This window comes from Aethalodelphis obliquidens, unplaced genomic scaffold, assembly GCF_003676395.1.
Source record: "Aethalodelphis obliquidens isolate GAN/ISIS:26980383/991018 unplaced genomic scaffold, ASM367639v1 scaffold52, whole genome shotgun sequence".
Lineage (NCBI taxonomy): Eukaryota > Metazoa > Chordata > Mammalia > Artiodactyla > Delphinidae > Aethalodelphis > Aethalodelphis obliquidens.
The window spans coordinates 6,284,408-6,306,453 of NW_020837996.1; the positions used below are offsets into that span (position 1 = coordinate 6,284,408).

At 48.3% G+C, this 22,046-nt stretch overlaps 1 protein-coding gene across 1 annotated transcript in view; it reads left to right on the forward strand.

The window, feature by feature from the left end:
- Positions 1 to 22,046, forward strand: part of SLIT3 (slit guidance ligand 3) — a 609,330-nt gene that overhangs the window by 457,180 nt on the left and 130,104 nt on the right. The window contains exons 7-9 of the mRNA XM_027084345.1: positions 2,110 to 2,181; positions 8,168 to 8,331; positions 17,802 to 17,943. Coding sequence (XP_026940146.1) covers positions 2,110 to 2,181; positions 8,168 to 8,331; positions 17,802 to 17,943 — 378 coding nt within the window. The remainder of the gene's footprint in view (positions 1 to 2,109; positions 2,182 to 8,167; positions 8,332 to 17,801; positions 17,944 to 22,046) is intronic.

Sequence of the window (22,046 nt, forward strand, 5' to 3'; positions counted from 1 at the left end):
GACAGATTCTTCCGCCCTGTCTGATGACATGCTCTGAACACTTCCTGGGTGGATGGAGATAGGATGGATTCACACACACACACACGCACGCACACACACACACATACACACTCATAGAAAAGATAAGCCACGTGAAACAAAATAGCTACGTAGGTTCAACTTCATACAATGTCAAGTGTCTGAATTGGTGTATTAGTAAAGTGCCAGAGTGGGCAGAAGCAGGCAGTGTAAATTCGGTTCATTCCTCTTTATCATACTCTATGCCTCAAATAATGCCAGACGCAAGGTAGGTGCAGAAGAAATACGGGGGGGAGGGAGGAAAAATTATTAGGTTCTGTGCCTGCGTAAATAGATTTCCTCCTGGCCTTTTTGGCCAAAGGCCTTGAAGAATAGCATGGGGTGAGGGGTATGTGGTCCCTGGAATCCTGCTGCGAGTAGTGTCCCCAGGGGAGAAAGCATCTGTGCAGGGCCCCTTGGGTGGGGTGGGGTGTGTACGGGGGCCCCTGTGTGCCAGACACACCTCTGTTTATATTCCCTTGGGGGTTGGGGTTGTGTCAGGGGAACAGGAATGACCAGGACAGGACTAGATTCTCTCCACCAACATCAGTTAAACGGTAGCCTCAATGACTGAGCACATACTGTCTGCTAAGCCTTTTACCAGCCTGGGAGGTAGGTACCATTGCCTGCCTCCTTCTGCCGATGAAGAAGCTGTGGTTAAGAGATGTTGATCATTGGCCTGAGACCACACAACTAGGGTATATAAGACTCCATCTGAACCATGTATGGACCAGGCCTTGGGACTGTAGTAATGCATAAGATAGAAAATGTTAGAGGGCGTTTTAAGAGGAAGATAACGTGTTTACCGAGAGCCAGGGGCAAAAGAAGTCTGTTTTAACCAGTGAAGGCTTCCAAAGAAAGACTCCTTCCTGGGCCAGTGGGACCCCGTGGGAGGGTAAGAGGAGGGGATGGGTGAGAAGAGAGTATCTGATGTGGCCTTGGGGGAGCACAGGAGCAAGTGGCCATGACAAAGGAGCGTACCATGGGCTCTATCCAACTCCTGCTCTTTGGGATGCAAAGTGAGGCAGGTGTGGGTCAGAGAGCTGAGAACTAGGTCCAGTCTTGCCGCGAACGGTTGCCTCTGTCTGCATAGTCACTGAAATAACCGACCCAGACAGGCCCTTCGGCTACATAACATTTCCACCTCTGCACATGGTTTCCTTGGCTGCCATGCTTTCCCTAGCTGGGCTCCCATGATAGGTCCTTCTAGAAGGGTAAGCCCAGGGCCGTACTTACCTACAGGCTGATTTCATTCTGGTCCATTTATGGGGCTCATATCCGTCTCTTCCCTTTTCCCTGTACAAAGATACCAGTCAGTGTCAATGCTGCACTGGAGGAGCCCCCATCCATGGTCATCGGGAGGCACAAGCAAGCAGAGACTGAATCCTGGTGCTCACAGAGCTCACAGACTCACTTCAGACAAGATATGCTTAAAGAGCCAGAAGATGGCTGGAAAATACTCACAAAATAACCTATCCACATAGCATCCTGCATGAGGCAGTATGTATAATGGGCAGAGCAAGGAGTTTGGAGCAAGCGAGTACTGGGTTCAAATCCCATGTCCACAGCTTAATAGCTGTGAGTCCTTGGAAAAGTAGGTTTACTTCTCTGAAGCTCAGCTTCCTCATCTATAACACAAGAATAAAGCCTCCCCTGTAGGGTTGTGTGCAACTAAGCAAGATGTTTTGTATCTGTTTCCTTCTCTCTAAAATGAGGACAAGAATATGTAACTGGTGTTGTAGTTGTGGGAATCAGCGACGTTGTAACAAAGCACTCAGAACACAGTAGGATTTCAGGAGGCAAGCTTATGGCTCCAGGTAGGTAAGTGAGTACTGAGAGGGCAGCAGAGGAAAGGAGGAATCCACTTGGAAAAGGAATCAGGGATTCTCTTATCATCTGGAGACTTGTCTCCGGCTGCTGCACCAACTGACCCATGGCTGTTGATTGATGGTCCCTCTTGCAGTCACATCCATCCCTTCCCCACCTTCCATAAGCATCCTGGTACCTGCCACACTGCTGCCCTGTTGACCTGTTTCTCCTCTCTCTCCGCAGCACTCTCAATAACAACAACATTAGCCGCATCCTGGTCACCAGCTTCAACCACATGCCGAAGATTCGAACCTTGTGAGTAAAGGTCCCCTGCTTCCTCCCCCACCTGCTCCCCACCTTATGCAGCTTCAGAGCATCACTCTCAGCTGCTTGTAAAACCTCACCCTTGGTTCCTACATCCACACACCTCCTCCCTCTGCTACTGACTAAGGTGTGTTGGTGAGCGAGGGCAGACTTGGGGAAGGGTCACAGAGCCATCCATGGTTCTGAACCACCATCCTGCTTCAGGCCAACTCAATTCTCTTCACCCCGGGAATCTTCCTGGACTGGGGAAATCTTCTTTGTGTTTTCCACCTGGATGGAAAAGTTTATGAGTGTTACATCGTCACAGAACTTTTAGAACAGGGATGTGATGATTCATCATTTGTTTAGTTCATGTCCTGTACCACTGGCAGTTCTATCCTTCTGCCAAAGGCTACAGTTGCTTCCCGCTCTGGGAACGGTAGAGGAGGGGGAGTCTTAGCTACCCCTTCACCCCAGCCTCCCACCCGCCACACACCACACTTCGCTGCTCCCTGGATGATATTCTGGTGTCAGAAGGCAGTAACTCCATTCTTTATCTTTAATGTGTTGGGTGGGCTCAAGCCTTCCAGAATGTGTACTCAGAAAGCAGATCTCCCCATGGCGCCCCATACCGAGAGCAGGTCTAGTGCCTTTGTTACCTGGGAAGTTCTCCTCTCTCAGCCAGAAATCCTTTTTCAGTTCCTCTGCAAATGTACTCTGCTGGCCTTTCCAAAGAGCTTCATACTTGATGTTTTTCTTGTGTTGGTGGAGGCCCAATGGAGTTTATATCACAGCAGTAGGGGAGAGTCAGCCCCCAAGAGTAAAGTGCCTCGCACAGAGTAGACAATAAATGGTACTTAGAGTTATATTATTATTATCATCATCGTACTATTTATCCAGAAATCTGGATTAAAAATACCAAGCAACTGAGCAACATTGCATCCAAGCAGATGTGAAAATCCTTAGAGCAGTGGTTCCTGAAGTGGGGGTCCCTAGACCAGTAGTGTCGGCATCACCTGGAACTTGTTGAAAAGCAAAATTGTAGGTCCCACCTCAGACCCATGGAATCAGAATCTCTGGGGTGGACCCAGCCATCTGTTTCTAACAAGCCCTCCAGGAGATCTCAATACTTATAAGGTTGGAGACCCCTGCATTAGTGAGAAGGTGACCTTATCTCAGGTGAGAATGAAGCAAAGGTCAGTGAAGCAATGGATGAGGAGATGATACAGAGAGCCCTCAGAAGGACGCAGAGCTGGGAGTCAGACAGACCTGAGGTTAAATACGAGCTCCGCCACGTACTCTGGGCAAGTTGCTTCATCTCTCTGTTCTTCATAGATAGTGAATTCATAAGCGCTTGCCTCAAAGTTATGGTGGGAGTGACATGTACTAACAGATAAAGTGCCTGGTCATGGTGTCCACACAGCAAATACTAGTTATTATATAGAAGGAGGACCCAAGCTCAGCTTCCATCATTGTGCCCATTTCTTCCTCTGGTTCCTCCTGGGGTAGCAGAATTCAGCCGAGAAAATCTATCTTCTTCCTTTCCTTTTAAAAGAGGGTGGTGGGACTTCCCAGGCAGTCCAGGGGTTAAAACTCCACACTCCCAATGCAGGGGGCACGGGTTCGATCCCAGGTCGGGGAACTAAGATCCCACATCCTACATGCTGCATGGTGCGGCCTAGGTAGACAGATTGATGGATTGATGAAAGGGGATGGTGCAGGAGAAATCACTGGGTCCTCAGGGTGCTGGGCCCGCATCTCCCCAGGCGAGTGGGTTGAATAGAAGAAGTACGGCTCTCACCTGCGCAACCGGTAGTCCAGCTCCTGTGGGCTGCTGCTTTGTGATTTCTACCTCCCCTCCTGTTATTTTCAGTTGAAAAGCATCAATAAGAGAGCAGGGAGGGGTCCACGGGAGGCAGGGAAGGTGATGAGGTCTGGACCTTTGTTGGGTTGTTGTAAGGGTGGGGGAAGAGGGTAGGAGAGTTTTTTCTCCTTGTTTCTGCTGTCATCCTTCCCTGTGGTCCTGAACACTCATCTGACGAGTTCAGATCAATCCATCAATCTCGTCTGTTCTCTTTGCTCCCTGCCTGCTGCCGTCTTCTCTTTAGTTTAATTTCAGAGATGGCTCTGTAGAGAACTCCCCAGAGACTTGAGCTGACTAATCCCCCTTCACTGTAATTAAAGTGCGGTGGTGAGGGGGGAGCGCTGGTGGTGGAGAAAGGGGGGAAGAGGAGAGAGGAAGGAAGTCGTAAATGGGATTTCTAAAGGAAAGCTTTTATATTGAATTCAGAAAGCCACATTTTATAGAAAATGAACGCTGACCCTCTCTAAAAGGATTTGCTGGAAATTTAATTTAGCATCTGTGGCTAAAAGGCACCTTTTACAAATTGGCATTTGTATTCATTCACCTTATCTTCTGTAAAAGTGGTTTCGCCAACATGAAATATGGTGTTTCTGTCTGCAAAGACCACAGAACAACGGACAGGAACCACCCAGCCGCCTTGATGCTTTGGTGGCTAAGAAATGACAGCCTTGTACAGGCAGGGCCTTGGGTTGGGAAGAGCCTGAGGTCTGGAGCTAGTCTCCTCACAGTGAGAATAATAAGAGCAAACATTTCTTCGGTAGTTTACGGGGTCCTAGGCCTTGTGCTTAGCATTTTCCGTGAATCATTTCAATCCTCACAACGGCCCAAGCAAGGAGGCACCATTAATATCCCCGTTTGATAGATGGTAACACTGAGGCCCAGGATTAGATTGCTGCCCAAGGTCAAAGTCGAAAAGCACAGAGCCTATGTCAGGTTCTGGCACTATGACATCAGAACCTGAGCTTGTTCCGTTCAGTAGGAACAAAAGCAGAAGAGCATCAGGTGAGCTGAGGAAGGGGAGACCGGAGCTTCCACATGGCTGAAAGGCCACTGGAGGCCACCCTCCCTGTGTCATTGCCATCACAAAAGTTATTGAAAGTAATTAAGATAATGTCTCTTCTCACTCAAGAAAACTAGAAATACTCCTGGCAGCGTCTGGGCTCAAGTTTCAAGATCATCAAGATTCTTTTTCTTTTGACATTCGTATTTGGGATGACATTGCTCAATTTGATCTACGGAACATGATGTAAAAGGCAGCTTGAAAGACTCTGCCCAGCTCGACTCTCCAGCCCTTCTGCTGCGTAAAATTCCAAGAGGGGGAGATCTGAGCCTGTCCACTGTCCTGGGCTTTTGACAAGAGCCTTCACATGGATTCAAAAGCAGTTTGGGTCACCTCTTTTCGATGGTCGTACTTACAAGAGGAGAAATTCCTACAGAAGTGGACAAAGGGATAAGGGCCATCTGTAGCAAGGTTAAAAAAGGAGGTAGCTTGGGCTTCCCTGGTGGCACAGTGGTTGAGAGTCCGCCTGCCAATGCAGGGGACACGGGTTCGTGCCCCGGTCCGGGAGGATCCCACATGCCGCGGAGCGACTGGGCCCGTGAGCCGTGGCCGCTGAGCCTGCGTGTCCGGAGCCTGTGCTCCGCAAAGGGAAAAAAAAAAAAAGGAGGTAGCTTGGGGTTGGCCAGTGGGGATTAAGGAAAAACCAACATAATATAAACTTCCAAAAGGGAAACCGCTGACATTTTGATTATCCCAGAAATTAATCAGCTCAGTAAGGATCTGACTTACCTAAACCTCATTTTTGTTGTTCCATTGGTCTCTTACCTCTGATTGGAACTGATGGGAATTTGTTTGCATTGATCCGCCTTGTTTCCTTAGCTTCCATGCCTCAGTGCCAGAGAGGGCAACTGCCTTTCCTAATAAAAGCCAAACTCATTAAAAGGCACACAAAAAATTCTGGCACCTCGACCTGGGCATGCCACTGCAGCCTACCTCTGCTCTGCCTTGTCACTAAGAACTGACCCACTGTCACTTTTTTCTTAGACAGCCTTAATACCTGGTGGTGTATTCCTGGCCGCGCAATCATCTCTCTCTCCCTCTCTCTCCCTCCCTCTCTCTCTCTCTCTCTCAGCAGCTCACTGATGGGTCAGGAGACAGATCATTTTCCCTCATGCTGCAATTTCCCAAAATGTCCCGATGCAGAAAAGGAATTCCCTCCTCCCCTTCATACTCTTTGGGAAAGAGTAACCAGCTCCAAGTCCAACACCAGGCCCCCCTCCACCCTTGGCACAAAGTGGTCATCTTTGTTGAATACACAGAGGTCTTGCCTTCCTTCTTAGAAATGAGGTCCTTCCCTCCAGGTTAGGATTTTGCCTTCCCTGCCCCTGCCCACCTGTCGTACCTCTTCCTGGAGTGCCAGACTAAGAGGGAGCCAGGCTTGTTTCCACAGCATCGGGGCCTGAGCTTTGATGTTCAGAGGCGAGCATTGCTTGGGGCCCATTATAGGCGCAGTATCTTGGTCCTGGGGGTATATGTAGTTGTCTTTGACTTTTAAGTATTGGCTCTGAAATACAAAAAGAAAATTATAACATCCAAATTAATCATGTTTCAACAAAATCGTAAAAAATCTTTTCAAATATTTTTCAGCGGAAAAAAATGCCATTCTAGGTGGGATATGGGTTCGTTTAGTCAGTCTGATGTTATGGGATCTGGGACCCCCACCCTGAGTCTGCCAAGGTCCCTGGTGGCCCTGGCCTGCCCGAGGTTTGCACCCGTGCAGGACCAGGGAGCCTCTGCTGGCAGGCAGCGCAGATGAGCTACACTTGGCCAATGTTTAGCAATGTTGACCTTACGCTAAGTGGAGTGTGGTCAAGAGCCCTTCAGCTGTCTCCATTTCAGACATGGATGTAGGCTGAGCCACTGCTTCGGTCTGCTACTCAGTATTAACTGGCATGACACAGAGTACTTGAAAGTCCCAAGATATTGCTGGCTGATGAGCAGATGCAGGATGGGGCAGTTGAAATTTGCATCAGAAAGCCAAGTGTATGATAAGCTGTCGTGACTAAAACTCACCTACCGCCACTGCTAATGATCTAAGTTTGTAGGGACTGTGGAAGTTGGAAACCCCTGATGCAGAAACCTTGGGGAAGAACCTTTAGGATCCCCTGGGTATCCTTAGGTTGCCCTCCAGACAGTGGAAAGGAAATTCAACTTAAGCAGATGAGGCTCCCCTCAGACGTGGAACCTGAAGATTCCTCTCAGGAATCTTATTCACTCCAGGGTGAGAAGCTGAGCTGGAACCACAGCTACTAGAGGGAGAAAGCCCAGGAGTCCTGAAGATGGATCAAAAGCCTTTTCAGAGGCACCGAACCAGTCAGAATAGCAAATACACCAGGTGGACTTGAACTTGGGAAGGCTATGAAGGGCACTCTGGAGAAAGTGCTGTGGATTACAAGAGTCTGTAAACACCTTATTTAAATAGGAGGGTGAAGAGAAGGTGCATCCTTCAGAAAGTACCCTTCTCTCTGTTCCCTGCTTACGCTAGCTAGTACACACAGCGGTATTGGTTTTAGGCTCACCAGCATGACACACAGGGGGTCCATTAAAGGGACCCTTAGAGAGAAAACGAAGGAAGGAGAGGAAAGACAACAGCAGATCTCTGCCACAGTTCACCACAGACTGGAGCGTGGAGATTAAGAAGCTGTTGTAAAGCATCTGTAACCAGGGCTAGCTAAAGTACGGAAAGCTACACCTGAGTCACGCTTTTGGAAGTTTGACCTGAATCAGGATCATCGCTGTAATAATGTCACCCTCCCTCTGCTATGGGTTGAGCCTTTCCTGAGTGGGAAAGAAAAGGGTGGAATTACTATTAAAAAATGGGAATTGCTCAGAAGCCTGGAGGCCTCCCTTGGATGTGGCCGGCACGAGAAGATGACTGTCATTTGTGGCTGGGCAATCACAGGGTTGAGGCTCCTGTGGTGATTCCGCAGTGCAGAGGACAGTGCTCCCCTGGGCTCCCAAGGACTGTCACACTGGGCAAAGGGCACGGAGGTTCAGCCCACTCTATTCAGACAGTGGCACCCTCCCCACTTCCTGCTGTGACGGCATCTTCCCTCTGTCCCTCCCTCTCCCAGGCGCCTCCACTCCAACCACCTCTACTGCGACTGTCACCTGGCCTGGCTCTCAGATTGGCTGCGACAGCGGCGGACCATCGGCCAGTTCACTCTCTGCATGGCTCCTGTGCACCTGAGGGGCTTCAACGTGGCGGACGTGCAGAAGAAGGAGTACGTGTGCCCAGGTGAGGTGACCCCACCACTCCCCTCCCCTCCTGTCCTGTGACTCGCCCACCTGTGAGCTCTCCTTAACATCACCTGGGCCTTGAACACACACCCCAGAGCTCGGTGTGGAGCCTCGCAGGTTGCCCCAGCATTCGCCAGTCACTTAAAGAACTCTAAGGTGCCTCCGTGTGTTCCAGAAAAGAGGCTCTTGCCATCTGATAAAGGAAAATGCTCAAGGAGCTCATGAATCACTTCCTGTTAAGCCTCAGAGTCCATTAGGTACTTTAGCATTGGCCAAACCCGTTCCTGTCGCCCATTTGCTCCTAGAAATTGAGAGTCAGGCTAATAGAGGCTGTGAGGTCAGCCTGCTTGGCTGGAAATCTTAGCTCTGTCCCTTAATGGTGTGTGACTTTGGTAAGTTACTGCATGTCTGCAAAATAGAAAAAATCGTAGTCCATAACTCCAGGGATGGGTGGGAGGATTCAATGAAATAATGCATATAAAGCACTTAGCATAATACACAGCACTTGGTAAGAGCTAATGAGTGGAGCTTAATTATTATAGTTTAGTGGGCCCACAAAATGCTGAGCAAACACGAGAGTTTGATCTGTGGGTAATCGAACTGTAATAGAAGTACAGGTGCCCATGTAGTGCTGAAAACAGAGCTGTGCTTGCACATGACTGAAGGCAGCTCATCTCTCCAGGATGGGAGGTGGCTGAGTGACCTGAGAAAAGTTTCCCAGAGGATGTCGCCTTTGCCTTGGGTCCTAAATGTTGTTTGCTTGTTTGTTTTTACTTTTCATTGACATTGCCCAATCCCATCCATTCTTCTCTTTTCTGGTGGCAAGGAAGTAAGCTAATCTCTTGATTTCCTCAAAAAAAAAAAAAAGAGTATTCAGTTGAGGAGTTCCCCAAAGATGCATTCCTGAGATCCAGGAACTCAGTCCTGGAATTGGGAACCAGTGGCTTCTAAAGGCTGCTCTGCTGCTTTCTCCTGTCATGTTCCAACTTTATCAAGTCATTTAATACCCAAAAACACTTTAACATGTTTCAGAGCAGTACCTCAACAATTTGCTATAGACGCCCACTTAGAAATCACTTTCCATCAAACACATAATAAAACCGTTTATCACACAGACACCCAACTCAAATATAGTGACTGTAATTACAGTAATTATTAGGAAAAGGGTACAATATCGGCATAAGTGCCAGTGAAAGAAATAATTATAGAGTGCAGGAGTCATCCAAAAGCTATTGAGAAAAACTAATTAGGGAGGAGGTTAAAACACATTATTATGGGTGGGTACAAAGTTTAAAGCTGCACACCAACACGAATGCCAACACGAAGGTGCTTCGTCACGAAAGCACCTTCCCATCAAGGGAGCGCCGAGACATTGGCTTACCCAGCAGCAGTCAGGACTCAAAACCCAGGGCCGGGAGGCTGATCCTCCTGGGTCCTGGAAATGTTACTGCCCCAGGTCTCCCTCCTCTGAAAAAGCTGGATCTCACAGGTGGGTTAATAGTTACATAGGTGACTATGACCTTTATCATATCCCCTGTTTATAGCTATCAAAGCCCATTGCTAGTGATGGGCTGTGACTTCTTCACACGAGGCCAGGTGTCTTTTAAGGACACGAGAATTTAATCCACAGACTGCAGACATGAATATGCTGTTAATCTCCACCCTCTCACTAGTAGTATGAATTTAGGGGAGTGACATATTAGGGCCCCTATGCGTGGGGGAATTTTTTAGATGCTTTTCCCAGGCTCTCAAGGCTTCAAAATAGGATGCTGTGCAGGGCGACGTTCTGAAAAGTCAGTCAGATACAACGGCAGGGAGAACTGGTGAATTGAACATCTGTAACGAATGAATAACCGCCCTCATTAGTGGGGTTCAGGAGGAGCACCCTCTCCCAAAAGTACTACGTCTTTCATGATTTGTTCAAGGTAGGTGGTGAGGCTGTGATAAAAGGATGCCAGAGGAAGCAGCGTGGAGCAAGACAGCCTGTGCACGCACAGGAGGTCAAAGAGATGGGCTATTTTCATGTACCGACCAAGCCCCCTACCATGAGATGCAGCCCACTTCTGAGGGTGCAGGGCCTGCCCCACGGCAGAGCCCAGCGAGGCATCCGAGTGAGGCGGTTTGGGACAGACCTGATGGCCCTTGTTTAAAGCTGCAAAACCACCAGGGTCCCTCCTCGTCCAAGCTATTCCTCCCATAACCCGCAGGAGGAGGACTTCAGTCAGGAAAGGAGGAGCATGGACATCTCTTAGAAAATAGAAGTCGTCCGCTCAGGAGAAAGAAAGGCATGGGGCAGCAATTAAACCATCCCTATGCGTATTCATCACCAGCGGCCCCTGTTGAGGCAGCCTTAGAAAAACCTCCCTGCGCCCCTACACGGTATCGAAAAATTCACCCAACGCATGACTCCAGAGACAGGAAAGAGCTTTATCTCTCTCAGCCTGTGAGGGCCCTGCCTGCCCACGTCCCTGATATCTGCCTTTGAATCAAATCTGGCTGTCTGGAGCCCAGCCTCTTCTCCCCAGAAGTCCGGCCTACTGGTTCCTTATCACCGCAGCTAACCCAGAAGTTTGCTGGTGGCGCACTCTGGCAAAATTCATCCCCTCTGTCAACGGTCCCCTTCAATCGAGGGCATTTGTTTTCCTCTCCTGGGGAGACAGCTGGGCATTTTTCACAAGGGTGGGAGACTCTTATTTTATTTATTATTAACAGTTTTCTATGATATGCAACAGGACTGCTTGGTTTCCTTTAGCTCTTGCTGAAAGGATTTCTCTGTTCATTTTCCTTGTTTTAAGGGGAAGTTAGGGCCCTAGGACTAGAAGGGTCCCTCAGTGGACTTTATGAGTTCATACAGCAGATTGGAGAAAAGGTTCTGCTTTGGCCATGATTAGGCTCACATGAGTTGCAAGTTGAATTTTTTTTCCATCCTTAGCTAAAGGGCTTATCTCGGAGTTTAAACTCTAGGATTTGTCTTCCATGTGTCAATTTTCTGATCCCTTAATCTGAGAAAGTTTCTACCAGTTACAATTTGTAACTCAAGGGTAGTAGCTAAATATTTGACCTCTTGAGTCAGTTATCTCTTTCCTCTGAATATCTTTGAACCCATTGGTTTGTCCACCCATTTCACATGTATCTGTCCTTTGCCTTTGAATGTGAGATATATTTTCATGAAGATTAATCTTGTCTTCTAGTAATAAGGGGCCATGTCTTACATTTTTTTCCGGTGCCCCAATACCTAGAGTAGTGCTGGATCCTAAGAGCCTCTCAACAAACTCTTCCTCAGTTATTATTAAAAATGAAATAGGTGTATCTCCTTGGAAACAAGAAACTTCTTCTTTTTTTTTTTTTTTAATTTGAGACTAGTTACTAGGTATAAAGTTAATTAAGGTGAGCCATGACTAGCCACCCATTTCCTTAGGAGGTTTTAATTAAAACACCATAATTGGACATTGAAGGAATGAGATTATTAGGTTTATTTAGGCATTCTCCAAATTATCATGCCTCTGGTATTTAAATCACATTCATTTATATTCTCATCATAATTGCTCAAGTCCCATTGTCATTGCAGTCTGTTGTTGGCTTTTGAAAGACCAGAGGCCAACAGGGATGCTTAATTTGAATACTGGAATTCATTTATTTCCACGCGCTCACGAGGCCAGTTGATTTTCCAACTCTCCACACTCTACTGGGTGAAGTCCTCTTTAAAGACAGAAAGAAACAACGGCTCTAATGCAGGAGTGTGCAGCCATCTCCAGGGTAGCTGACACAATACATGTCTCACCCCTGAGCCTCCTTTCCTGCTTCCTGAGCTTCCAAGGCTTTGATGGTTTTCCACTTCATGGCAATAGAGAGGCATGGTGGGTGTCTTTCTGGCAGAGGAGATGGTAGAAGAGCCCTTCTATTATGGGAATAATAATAATGGATCTACGACAGGGGTTTTATGAGCATCAAGTGAGGGGATATATACAAAGCACGCAATGCAGTGCATAGGAAACATCCTATAAACGTTAGCTACTATTATGAGAATGATGGTCATTATTAGATTGGCCACGACTGTGTCCACGGGCAGGTACACTCCTCTCTCAGGGCTTCTGTTTCCCCCACCATCTCCATGGCCCTCTCTGGGTCTGGAGCTCGGTGACCTCTGCCCCACTCATCTGGGCAGACAAGTTAGAGCCTTTGGCTTTCAGGGTGATGATCGTTCCCATTTGCCAATGAGCAGAAGAACAGAGATGGGGTCAGAGCTGGGCAATCATCATATCCCCGGTCACCTCTCCATCTTTCTTCTTTCTCAGACCTGGAGGGAGAATTGTGCAGTCAGCAGAGGGAGGATAATTGGTACAATGTCCATGCCGGTGACCACAGGCACTTGCCCTGTGAGAGGTCTAGCTGGGAACACGTTCCTGCCCTCTCGCTCGTTGACAGCCCCCTGGGCTGGGAAGCAGCTCCCTTGATGACCAGTAAGAGTGGGAAGGGCCAGCACCTCCGTTCCCCCCAAGCTCTGCTCTGCCCTCCCTCCAGACATCAGGCCACAGTCCAGGGAGTCTTAGGAGACATCTGAAGGGAGGCCGGGCATCTCAGCTACCTCCTTATTAGGCACAGAGGTGGCTTTGGCTCCAGATTGAAATTCCAGAGCTGCAGTGATTAAGGAAAGGTGAGATGGGTCCCCAGAAGAGAGACAGGTACTCGGCCCACATCCCCATCTTCCTACTCTGATCAGGACATCCTTCCACCCCAGGGCAGTAGCATTTTAGCACTGGGAATGGAAGAGTTCTGAGAGCAGAGAACCTGGGCACTTATTTTATTTTATTTTATTTATTTTTTTTTTTTTTTGCGGTACGTGGGCCTCTCACTGTTGTGGCCTCTCCCGTTGCGGAGCACAGGCTCTGGACGCGCAGGCTCAGCGGCCATGGCTCACGGGCCGAGCCGCTCCATGGCATGTGGGATCTTCCCGGACTGGGGCACGAACCCGTGTCCCCTGCATCAGCAGGCGGACTCTCAACCACTGCACCACCAGGGAAGCCCCTGGGCACTTATTTTAAAATGAAGAAAGGAAGAACAAGCCCGCATGCACTCCTAAGTTTATAAGAGAAGGTCTTAGAAAGTACATGACAGGGGGTCTGCTTGCTGGTTCATCAATGCGCTCTGATTTAAGGCCCTTGCTGTGCCAGGGAGAAGAGGCAGTGGTACCAGCCGGCAGGCTCCCTCGAGGACCATAAGGATTCCTAGCCCCCCTGAGAACACATTATACAACAGGGACACACACGTGCATGCAGGTAGGCACCCACCTAGAGAGGCCCTTTCCATCAAGGAGACGCAGAGACTCCTTCTACCCCAATATAAAAACTCTGCTCGCGTTCCTCTCTTCTTCCTAGCTCGTAGTCATAGCATTTTCTGGGTAGAAAGGTAGGTGTTTCCTCACTTTGTCCCCCTTGGAAATCTACTGTCTCCTGCGTCACTCTCTTTAGCCTCAATGTGTGTGGACAGGAAAGGCTGGGCGGGATGGATTTGCTGACAGAGGTCGACAGAGGACCTAGGACACCTGACCTGTGCAGGTGAGCTAGGCTCAGAGGGGGCCTCAGGGGACTGGACAGTTGGCCTTTGCTGTGATAGAAAGACCTGAGCTTCGGTCACGAGAGTCCTGTCCGCCCATTTCCACTCCGTTTCCCCACTCTGAGGCTGATGCTATGGGCCAGTGCCCAGGGCACTCAGAACTCAGAGCGCCTCCCCTCACGGTCCTTCCAGAAGAATCGTTCACCTCCGTAGCTTGGTGGCATTCGGTCCCCATGTCTCTAAGGCTTCTGGGGCAATTTCAATCATGTATTCATCCTCTCACTCACCCAAGGTGTGTTTATTGAGTGTTTTGTGCCAGGCCCTCTTTTAGGCACTGAGGATATAATAATGAATAAGACAGAAAAGGTCACTGACCTTGTAGAACTTATATGCTAGTCTCACTCTGTGCAGAGACAGAAAGCAAAGGGGAAGGACTCCCACCACACAGGACTCAGAGACCCAGAGGGAAATAGGCTTGGTTCCTCCAGCATTGATTAAGGGGGAGTGTTGCCAGGGAAAGCAAACTCATCTTTCAACCCCGGCTTAAACCTGAAGTGTTTTGTTTCAACCAGAGAGTAGCATCCTTGCCATGTGTGAATACCTAGCTGGGGAGCTGCCAGCCCGGGATGCTGACAGAGACTATAATTACCGTTGTTTCTCTCTGCGTAATAAAAGGTGTCGTTAGTGACCTGGTTAAGGAAGCTTTTCAAATCCTGTTTGGCCTTGACAACATCCTTTGCAATGTAGCACACCCTTTCTTCCAAATCAGAGCCACCCTGTGAAAGACACTGCTCGTTCCCAGAGGGACTCAAGGCTGCGGCCTGGGTCTGGTTGAAACAGAATTCATTTCAGCACAGAAGTCAGAAGGGGTACCTTTGAAGAAACTCCATTTCAGAACTTTCTGTTGCCCATGTGAGCCCTAAAACATAATGCCTTTCTTCCGCTCTTTTCTGACACACCCCATTAAGTAATATTTTGACAGATCAAAAGAGGGATGGCCTTCTGATGCCCTGTGCCTCAGTGGATGGAAAGACAAGTGCTCAGGCTCAGGGCTCCATGGAGCCCCTGATGCTTCCCATCCAGGAAGGTGCGGGATGTGGCGTGTCTCCCTGGCTGGTCAGGCACCGGAGCCCCTTGATATTCAGGGCCAGGCATGGCAGTTTTCTTTGGGGAGCACCATCTACACTTCAAAAGCCCTGACGCCTGCAGTCCTGGCGCTCCCAGCCTCCGTGGGAGGATGCAGGTGAGGGGACGCGAGCCCTGCCCACTGTAGATCCTCTTTGCCAGCTGCAAAGAGATGCAGCAGAGGAGGGAAAGCTTTTAGGTGTCTTCTGATCCTTCTGTTTCCACTTTTCTGAAGAACAGCAGTCGATCTCTAGACCCAGAAAGGACTTCAGAAGTCACGCAGTCCAAACTTCACCAAGATGGCAGCAGTAAAACTCGGGGGCGGGGGTACTGTGACTTGCCTGTGGTCTTGTAGACAATTCGTGGCAGAGCCAGACCCATTATTAATAATAACAACAACAGGACTTCCCTGGTGGTCCAGTGGTTAAGGCTCCACGCTTCCACCACAGGGGGCGAGGGTTCGATCCCTGGTCTGGGAAGTTCTGTGTTCTGCATGGTGCAGCCCCAAAATAATGATAATAATAATAACAAAAACAATAACAAATAACACGACTAAGCGCTAACTCTTTGCCAATGCCCCTTCTAAATATTGATATTTTACATGCATTAAATTTCCTTTGCCTTAGCAATAAAGCCATGCTATGAAGTAACTATGGTCGTTTTCCCCATTTTACAGGTAGGGGAAACTGAGGCACGGGGACATAAGGATGATAGGATAGAACCAGGGTTCAAATTGAGCCAGTGGGTCTCCAGAGCCCACACTCTGGGCCACAACAGTCTCATTCCTGATCTGAGGTTCTTACAGGCTGGCTGTCTGGGGTTGTCATTTTCTCAGAAATGTAAAGACTTTCCCAGTTTGGAACAAAGCCAGCACCACCTCTCTCTCAGAGAATGTTCCACTTGGGGATTTTAATGTAAGTTGTCATCTCTCTGGCATTTTCCATGGTCTCTGTTAGATCCACTAGTGTGACACTGGAGAGTTTGAAGTCCTTGTACCCTAGACAAGAATATTTGCTCGAATGTTCCACTTAAGAGGATGTTTTTAAATTGTGTGTGTGTGTGTGTGTGTGTGTGTGTGTGTGTGTGAAAGTGAGGCCAAGGGAAGTAAGAATGTTTGGCCACTGGGTTGCACTTTCTGGCAAAGTAAATGTTCCAAATTAAGCCATAGGCATCGATTTGAGTCTTGCAGAAGGACCACCCCCAAGTATAGGGACTGTTGAACGTGGAGAGGGGAGCCTCTGCTTTAAGGCTCACTCACTGTCCAAACGAGGACTTGCCCCAGGCCCGGTCAGTCCTCTGGTTCTACCACTGTAGCTAGACTCTCTCTGGCTTCCCAGCCTCAGCCTCTCCAGGGGCCAAACCAAAATCATCTTTGCCTACAGATATTTTCCATGCTTCACATTTAATCTCTCTCCAAGAGTCCCCAGCCAGACGGTCCATGTCTGAGCAGTGAGGATGTTTGCAGAGTTAGTCGGAGTTTGGTCTCAGCCCATGGCCCTTTGCTCAGGGAGGTGGATCTGGAAAGACATTGAAATCATCCCTGCTAGCTGGATCCCCAGGAACGGGATAAGGTCCTGAGAAGGCCATTGGGTTGAGTTTACCTTTTGGACCACGGTGTCCACAGTTGAAAGACTAACCACAGGTTTGCGATTCTTACCTTACTTTGAAGAAACAGTCATAGCTGTTATACAGCGTCTTTAAAATGTTTGAATTTACTTCTGTTAGCAATTTGGTGTGACCACCAGAGAAAGTGATTAAGATTCTTATGACTCTTTGAATCTTGAGTTAGTTTGCTAATATGTTTATCTTCATTCGGCTTTCTAAATAAGCTCCTTCCTTGCCATTTTCTTGGGTTTTTTTTACCACTTTGTGATAAATTCATATGGGTTCTCACCTCAAACAAAACTAAGACTCCGGGCTTCCCTGGTGGCACAGTGGTTGAGAGTCCGCCTGCCGATGCAGGGGACACGGGTTCGTGCCCCGGTCTGGGAAGATCCCACATCCTGCGGAGCGGCTGGACCCGTGAGCCACGGCCGCTGAGCCTGCGGGTCTGGAGCCTGGGCTCTGCAACGGGAAAGGCCACAGCAGTGAGAGGCCCGCGTACCGCAAAAAAACAAAAACAAACAAACAAACAAAAAAAAACTAAGATTCCAAAATATGTAGTAACTTATTCACTTTTTTCCTAATGAGATAAGCTTTATTTGCATGTTCTTTGGACATAAAAGCTGTTTGAAAAGGCCTTGGATGTCGCTGTTGATGGCTCTGTTGACACTTGGGCAACATCAGTGCCCCAAGTGAGGAAATTCTGTCACCTTTTCTCTTCCCACTTGGTTTTGATAGTGATTTCCAGCCACTTGAGAAAGAAATGAAGGCGTGTCTACATGTGGTATCCAAGCCCCAGATAAAAGCCCAAAACCCTGGAATGTCATTCAGACATTGGACTCCCTGAAAAAGTAGTCCCAGTGTATGCTCTTTGCATACCAGGGGCATATTTTCATGTGTGATTGATTCTGAGAGCAACTCTGTCTCTGAAAGACTAAGGATGAGGGGATGACAGAGCGAGTGGAACAGTCTAGAAATGGTCAGGTCAAGGGTAGACTCTCTCCTCTTGGCTGAATGTTTAGCCAGAGGCAGCTGTGTCTCCCAGCTGAGGGCCGATGTTCGCTGGTGATGATTTTTCAGGTAGCTGATCAGGTAACGCTGCCTCCTTGGGAAGCTGGTTGAGAGACACAGAGGCCCAGGCGGCTGCTGACACTGACGTGAATTGACCATTGTGTTCTTGTCCCACAGGCCCGCACTCAGAGCCTCCATCCTGCAATGCCAACTCCATCTCCTGCCCTTCAGCCTGCACTTGCAGTAATAACATCGTGGACTGTCGAGGGAAGGGCTTGATGGAGATCCCCGCCAACTTGCCAGAGGGCATCGTTGAAATGTAAGTGCCTGTCTGCCGCCCTCTGTCCCTGGCGAGTTCGCCTCTTGGTCTCAGCCAGTCCCCCACAGGCTGGCGGCATGCTGGGCTGTTAGAGCTGACTGTTGAAAGCACTCAGCAATCTCTTTGCTCTCTTTCCAGGCTTTCCCAGGTATGATAGCTCAGGGGTCAAGAGCATAGATTCTAGAGCACAGTCAGCAAATGACAGCCCATGGGCCAAGTATGTCCACCACCTATTTTTGTAAATAAAGTTTTATTGGAACACAGCCACACCCATTCATTTATGTATTGCCTATGGCTGTTCTTGTAGGGCATTACTGAATAGTTGTGACAGAGGAACTTACAGCCCACCAAGCCTAATATATCTTCTGTCTGGCCCTTTGCAGTAAAGGTTGGCCAGTCCCTGCCCTAGAGTCACCCCGGGATTATATCCTGGCTCTACCATGTACTAGCTGTTTGTGATTATGGGCAAAACAATTGCTCTCCCTCGTCTCTAGTATTCTCATTTATAGTAATGTGATAATTATAGTATTACTGAACGGGTCATTGTGAAAACTAAATGAAATACCACATGTAAAGCACTTAATATAGCCCTTGACAGAAGGGCAAGCCTTCTATAAAATGGTGGTGGAGGAGGAAAGTATACAAATAATGAACTGATTTCACAGCTACTGTTACTGAGCAAGAGACTGAGCTCTTAATCATTTCAAATCAGATTATTGTCGTCTAGGTTAGACCTTTAGGTAATGAGACAAGATTGTGTGTGTCTATGTGTGTGCACAGGTATCCAAAACTCCAGTAAAATTTGTTTGTCCCCGTAGCTTAATCTTGTCCACTCTTCTCTCATATGTTAGAAAATGGCCAGTGTCTCATTCTGGATTGAGTAGAGGGTCAGTGAACATTGACCTGAAGGTCACTCTTTACATGACAATAACTGTTTTCATTTCTACCTTCATCTTTAGATGGCTTTATTAAACACATGATTAGATGGAACCCCCCCAACTAGAAACATCATTAGATAAAACCCTCCAAATAAAAGATATTTTATACATTTCCCTCACCTCTCTGCTGCATCATCTCCTCTCCCTCCTCTCCCTCCCCCTCCCCCTCCTCTCCTTCCTCCTCCTCCCTTTTCCCCTCCCCCCTTCCTCTTTCTCCTCTTATGCATGCCCTTCTGTTCCCAATGCATTCCAATAGATGACCCATTGACCCTTTCATTCATTCATGCACTCATTCAACAAACATCTATTGTGAGCCCACTGTGGTCCAATCATTGTTCTGTGCTTAGGGAGCAGCAGTGAACAAAATAGGCCAAATTTCTGCCTTTATGGTGCTTGCATTCTAGTTGAGGGAACAATGCAACAAACAATAAACAGAACAAAGTGAATTAGATATTATGTTAGAAGATGGTAGGTTGGGTGGAGAAAAATAAAGAAGTGAGTGAGCGAAAAAGCAAGTGGATATCTGGAGGAGAGTATTGCAAATAGAGGGGACAGCATGCACAAAGGCCCTGAGGTAGGACTGTGCCTGGTATACCAGAAGGCCAGTGTGGCTGGCGTGGAGGAAACACAAGGAAGAGTGTCAGGGAATGAGGTCAGAGGGGTAATGAGGGGCCAGATCATTTTAATGACTTTGGTTTCACCCTGATTGAGATGAGAAGAAACATATAACTTACAACAGGGGAGCCTTTGTTTCTTCTTTCTTCAGTTGCTTTGTCAGCTTTTCTCTGATTCCCTTTCAAACGTTCTTCCCCAGCCCCAGTGGACACAACCCATGCCTCCACACCCTTCCCACAGGCAGCAGCTAGTCAGCCACGTGTGTTCTTTTGGCCCTGAAATCCACACCTTCTGTACCTTCCTCCACCTTCACTCAGCCGTCAGTCTTCTATTAGCAAAAACCAACAGTGAATTCCCTTTGTGCTTTGCTGTGACTCTCCTTCACTCCTTGTGGTCCCTTGCTCTAGCCTTGGAGAGCCCTTCCTTCCTGGGACTTCACTTAGACCTCACACCTGTCCCGCCCATCCCCACCCCCTGCCCTTCGTCCCCCATTTCACCCTACACCTGTCCCTCCTCTCTGCCTTTTCTGTACCATTCCCCCATCTCTTTTTCTCCCTCCCTTGATCCACCCCCCCCTTCTTTCCCTCTCTGCACCCACAGTCTTCCCACCTTCCTCCCCAGCCCAGTCTCTTTCTCTACCCATTTAACCCTGTGCTCCTCATTACAAGAGCCATCCCCTCTATCCATGCCAGGGTAGGACGCTGGGCCTCCCAACAAGGGTGTCAAGACAGAACTCCTGCCAACGTTCATCTCATTTCAGATTCCCATAGCACCTTGCTTTCTTTCTCTGCCCCGCCTTGTTCCTTTCCGCTTCCATCTGCCAGTTTTTATCTTTTCTCTTTGGCAACCACAGACCTTCCGCTGACCAGGTCTCAGACCACAGCCGTCCCCACGCCTGCCCTGATTCAGGAGCTCGGGCCTGCCCACCCGCCTCTCCCACTCTACATCCCTATACCTCCAGCCTGGGCCTCACGGGCACACAGCTCAGGTGTCTGGGGGAGAGAAATTACAGACGTCCCCACTGGAGATGCGACCCATGGAGGCCAGACCATACCTGGGCCATTGGGCTCACACCTGGACATTGAATTTTAAAAGGAACGTTGACAAGCTAGACTAGTTATTTCTGAAAGGCTGTCTGATTATTACTGAGTTTTTCCTTAAATGAGGTCAAGTAAGAATAACAAGAACAGGGCTTCCCTGGTTGCGCAGGGGTTGAGAGTTCGCCTGCCGATGCAGGGGACACGGGTGCGTGCCCCGGTCCGGGAGGATCCCACATGCCGCGGAGCGGCTGGGCCCGTGAGCCATGGCCGCTGAGCCTGCGCGTCCAGAGCCTGTGCTCCGCAACGGACGAGGCCACAGCAGTGAGAGGCCCGCGTACCGCAAAAAAAAAGAATAACAAGAACAATGTGATATTTTTGCATTGAGCAAAAATATTCCATTTCAAGAAGTGTCCTTTGTTTTAAATTTCTAGACTTCCTTACTCTGTTATCATTGTTGTTAAAAATACTCTTCATTTTATAAAATGATGGCCACTGAAGGATGAGTATGTAATATAAATATGTGTTTAATCATATGTGTCATTATTATTATATAATTATAAGTCTATATATAAATGTTATATATAATAGACACACAGAGATTGCCTTAATTGACAAAATAAGAGGTCTGTAACCACCTAGCCTATGAAATCTAGAAGTCTGGGAATGGCCAACCTAGCTAGAGTACTTCTAAAAATAAGCAGCCACAAACAGCAAGCACGGTCTTAAGAGTGTAGACCGTGAATCCAGGCAGACCCACATTTTAGCTCTGCCCTGCCTTTCAGCCATTGGCAAATAACGTTTCTGAGTCTTGGTTTACTCAACTGAAAAATTCAGAGGCTAGTGGTACCGTCTTAATGGTTTGTGTGAAAGTGAAATGAATATATGCTATCAGATGCTTAGTATTGGGTCTGGCACAGAGGATATACTATGTTAGCAGCGACTGGTATTCTTTTACTACAACTGCGGCTACCACTACCACCACTTTTATATTAGGCATGGTGAGAAAGGTTGGAAACCACATCACAGGAGCTGAAGCTACCTGTGGAACATCCCTCCATAAAGCTCCGTCAGTTCTTTGCAGACTATGGTTGAGAGAACAGGTTCAAGAATTAGGCTAGACACTTGCATTGTGAATTGAGCCTGGCAATAGCTCATGTTCATACAAATGTATGCAGACATGCAAATAAGGCTGCCCCTGCTGACCGGGCACACACGACCCACCAGACAGATTGCCTAGAACTCCTCTTGCTGTGTTTGCCTCATTCTCCTCTGTGATAAAATAAAGCTGAGGCATTAAAGCAGATGAGGCAAGATTCTCGGGTTAGATACTGGGAGAGGTGACATGTAAGAGAGACCTTTGCAGAGGAAACCTGTTTGTTCTCTGAGGCAACGAAGCTCGTGCCTGGGGATCTGTGTGTTGGCCTAAAAGTCTTTTTTTTTTTCTTTGCGGTACGCGGACCTCTCACTGTTGTGGCCTCTCCCGTTGCGGAGCACAGGCTCCGGACGCACA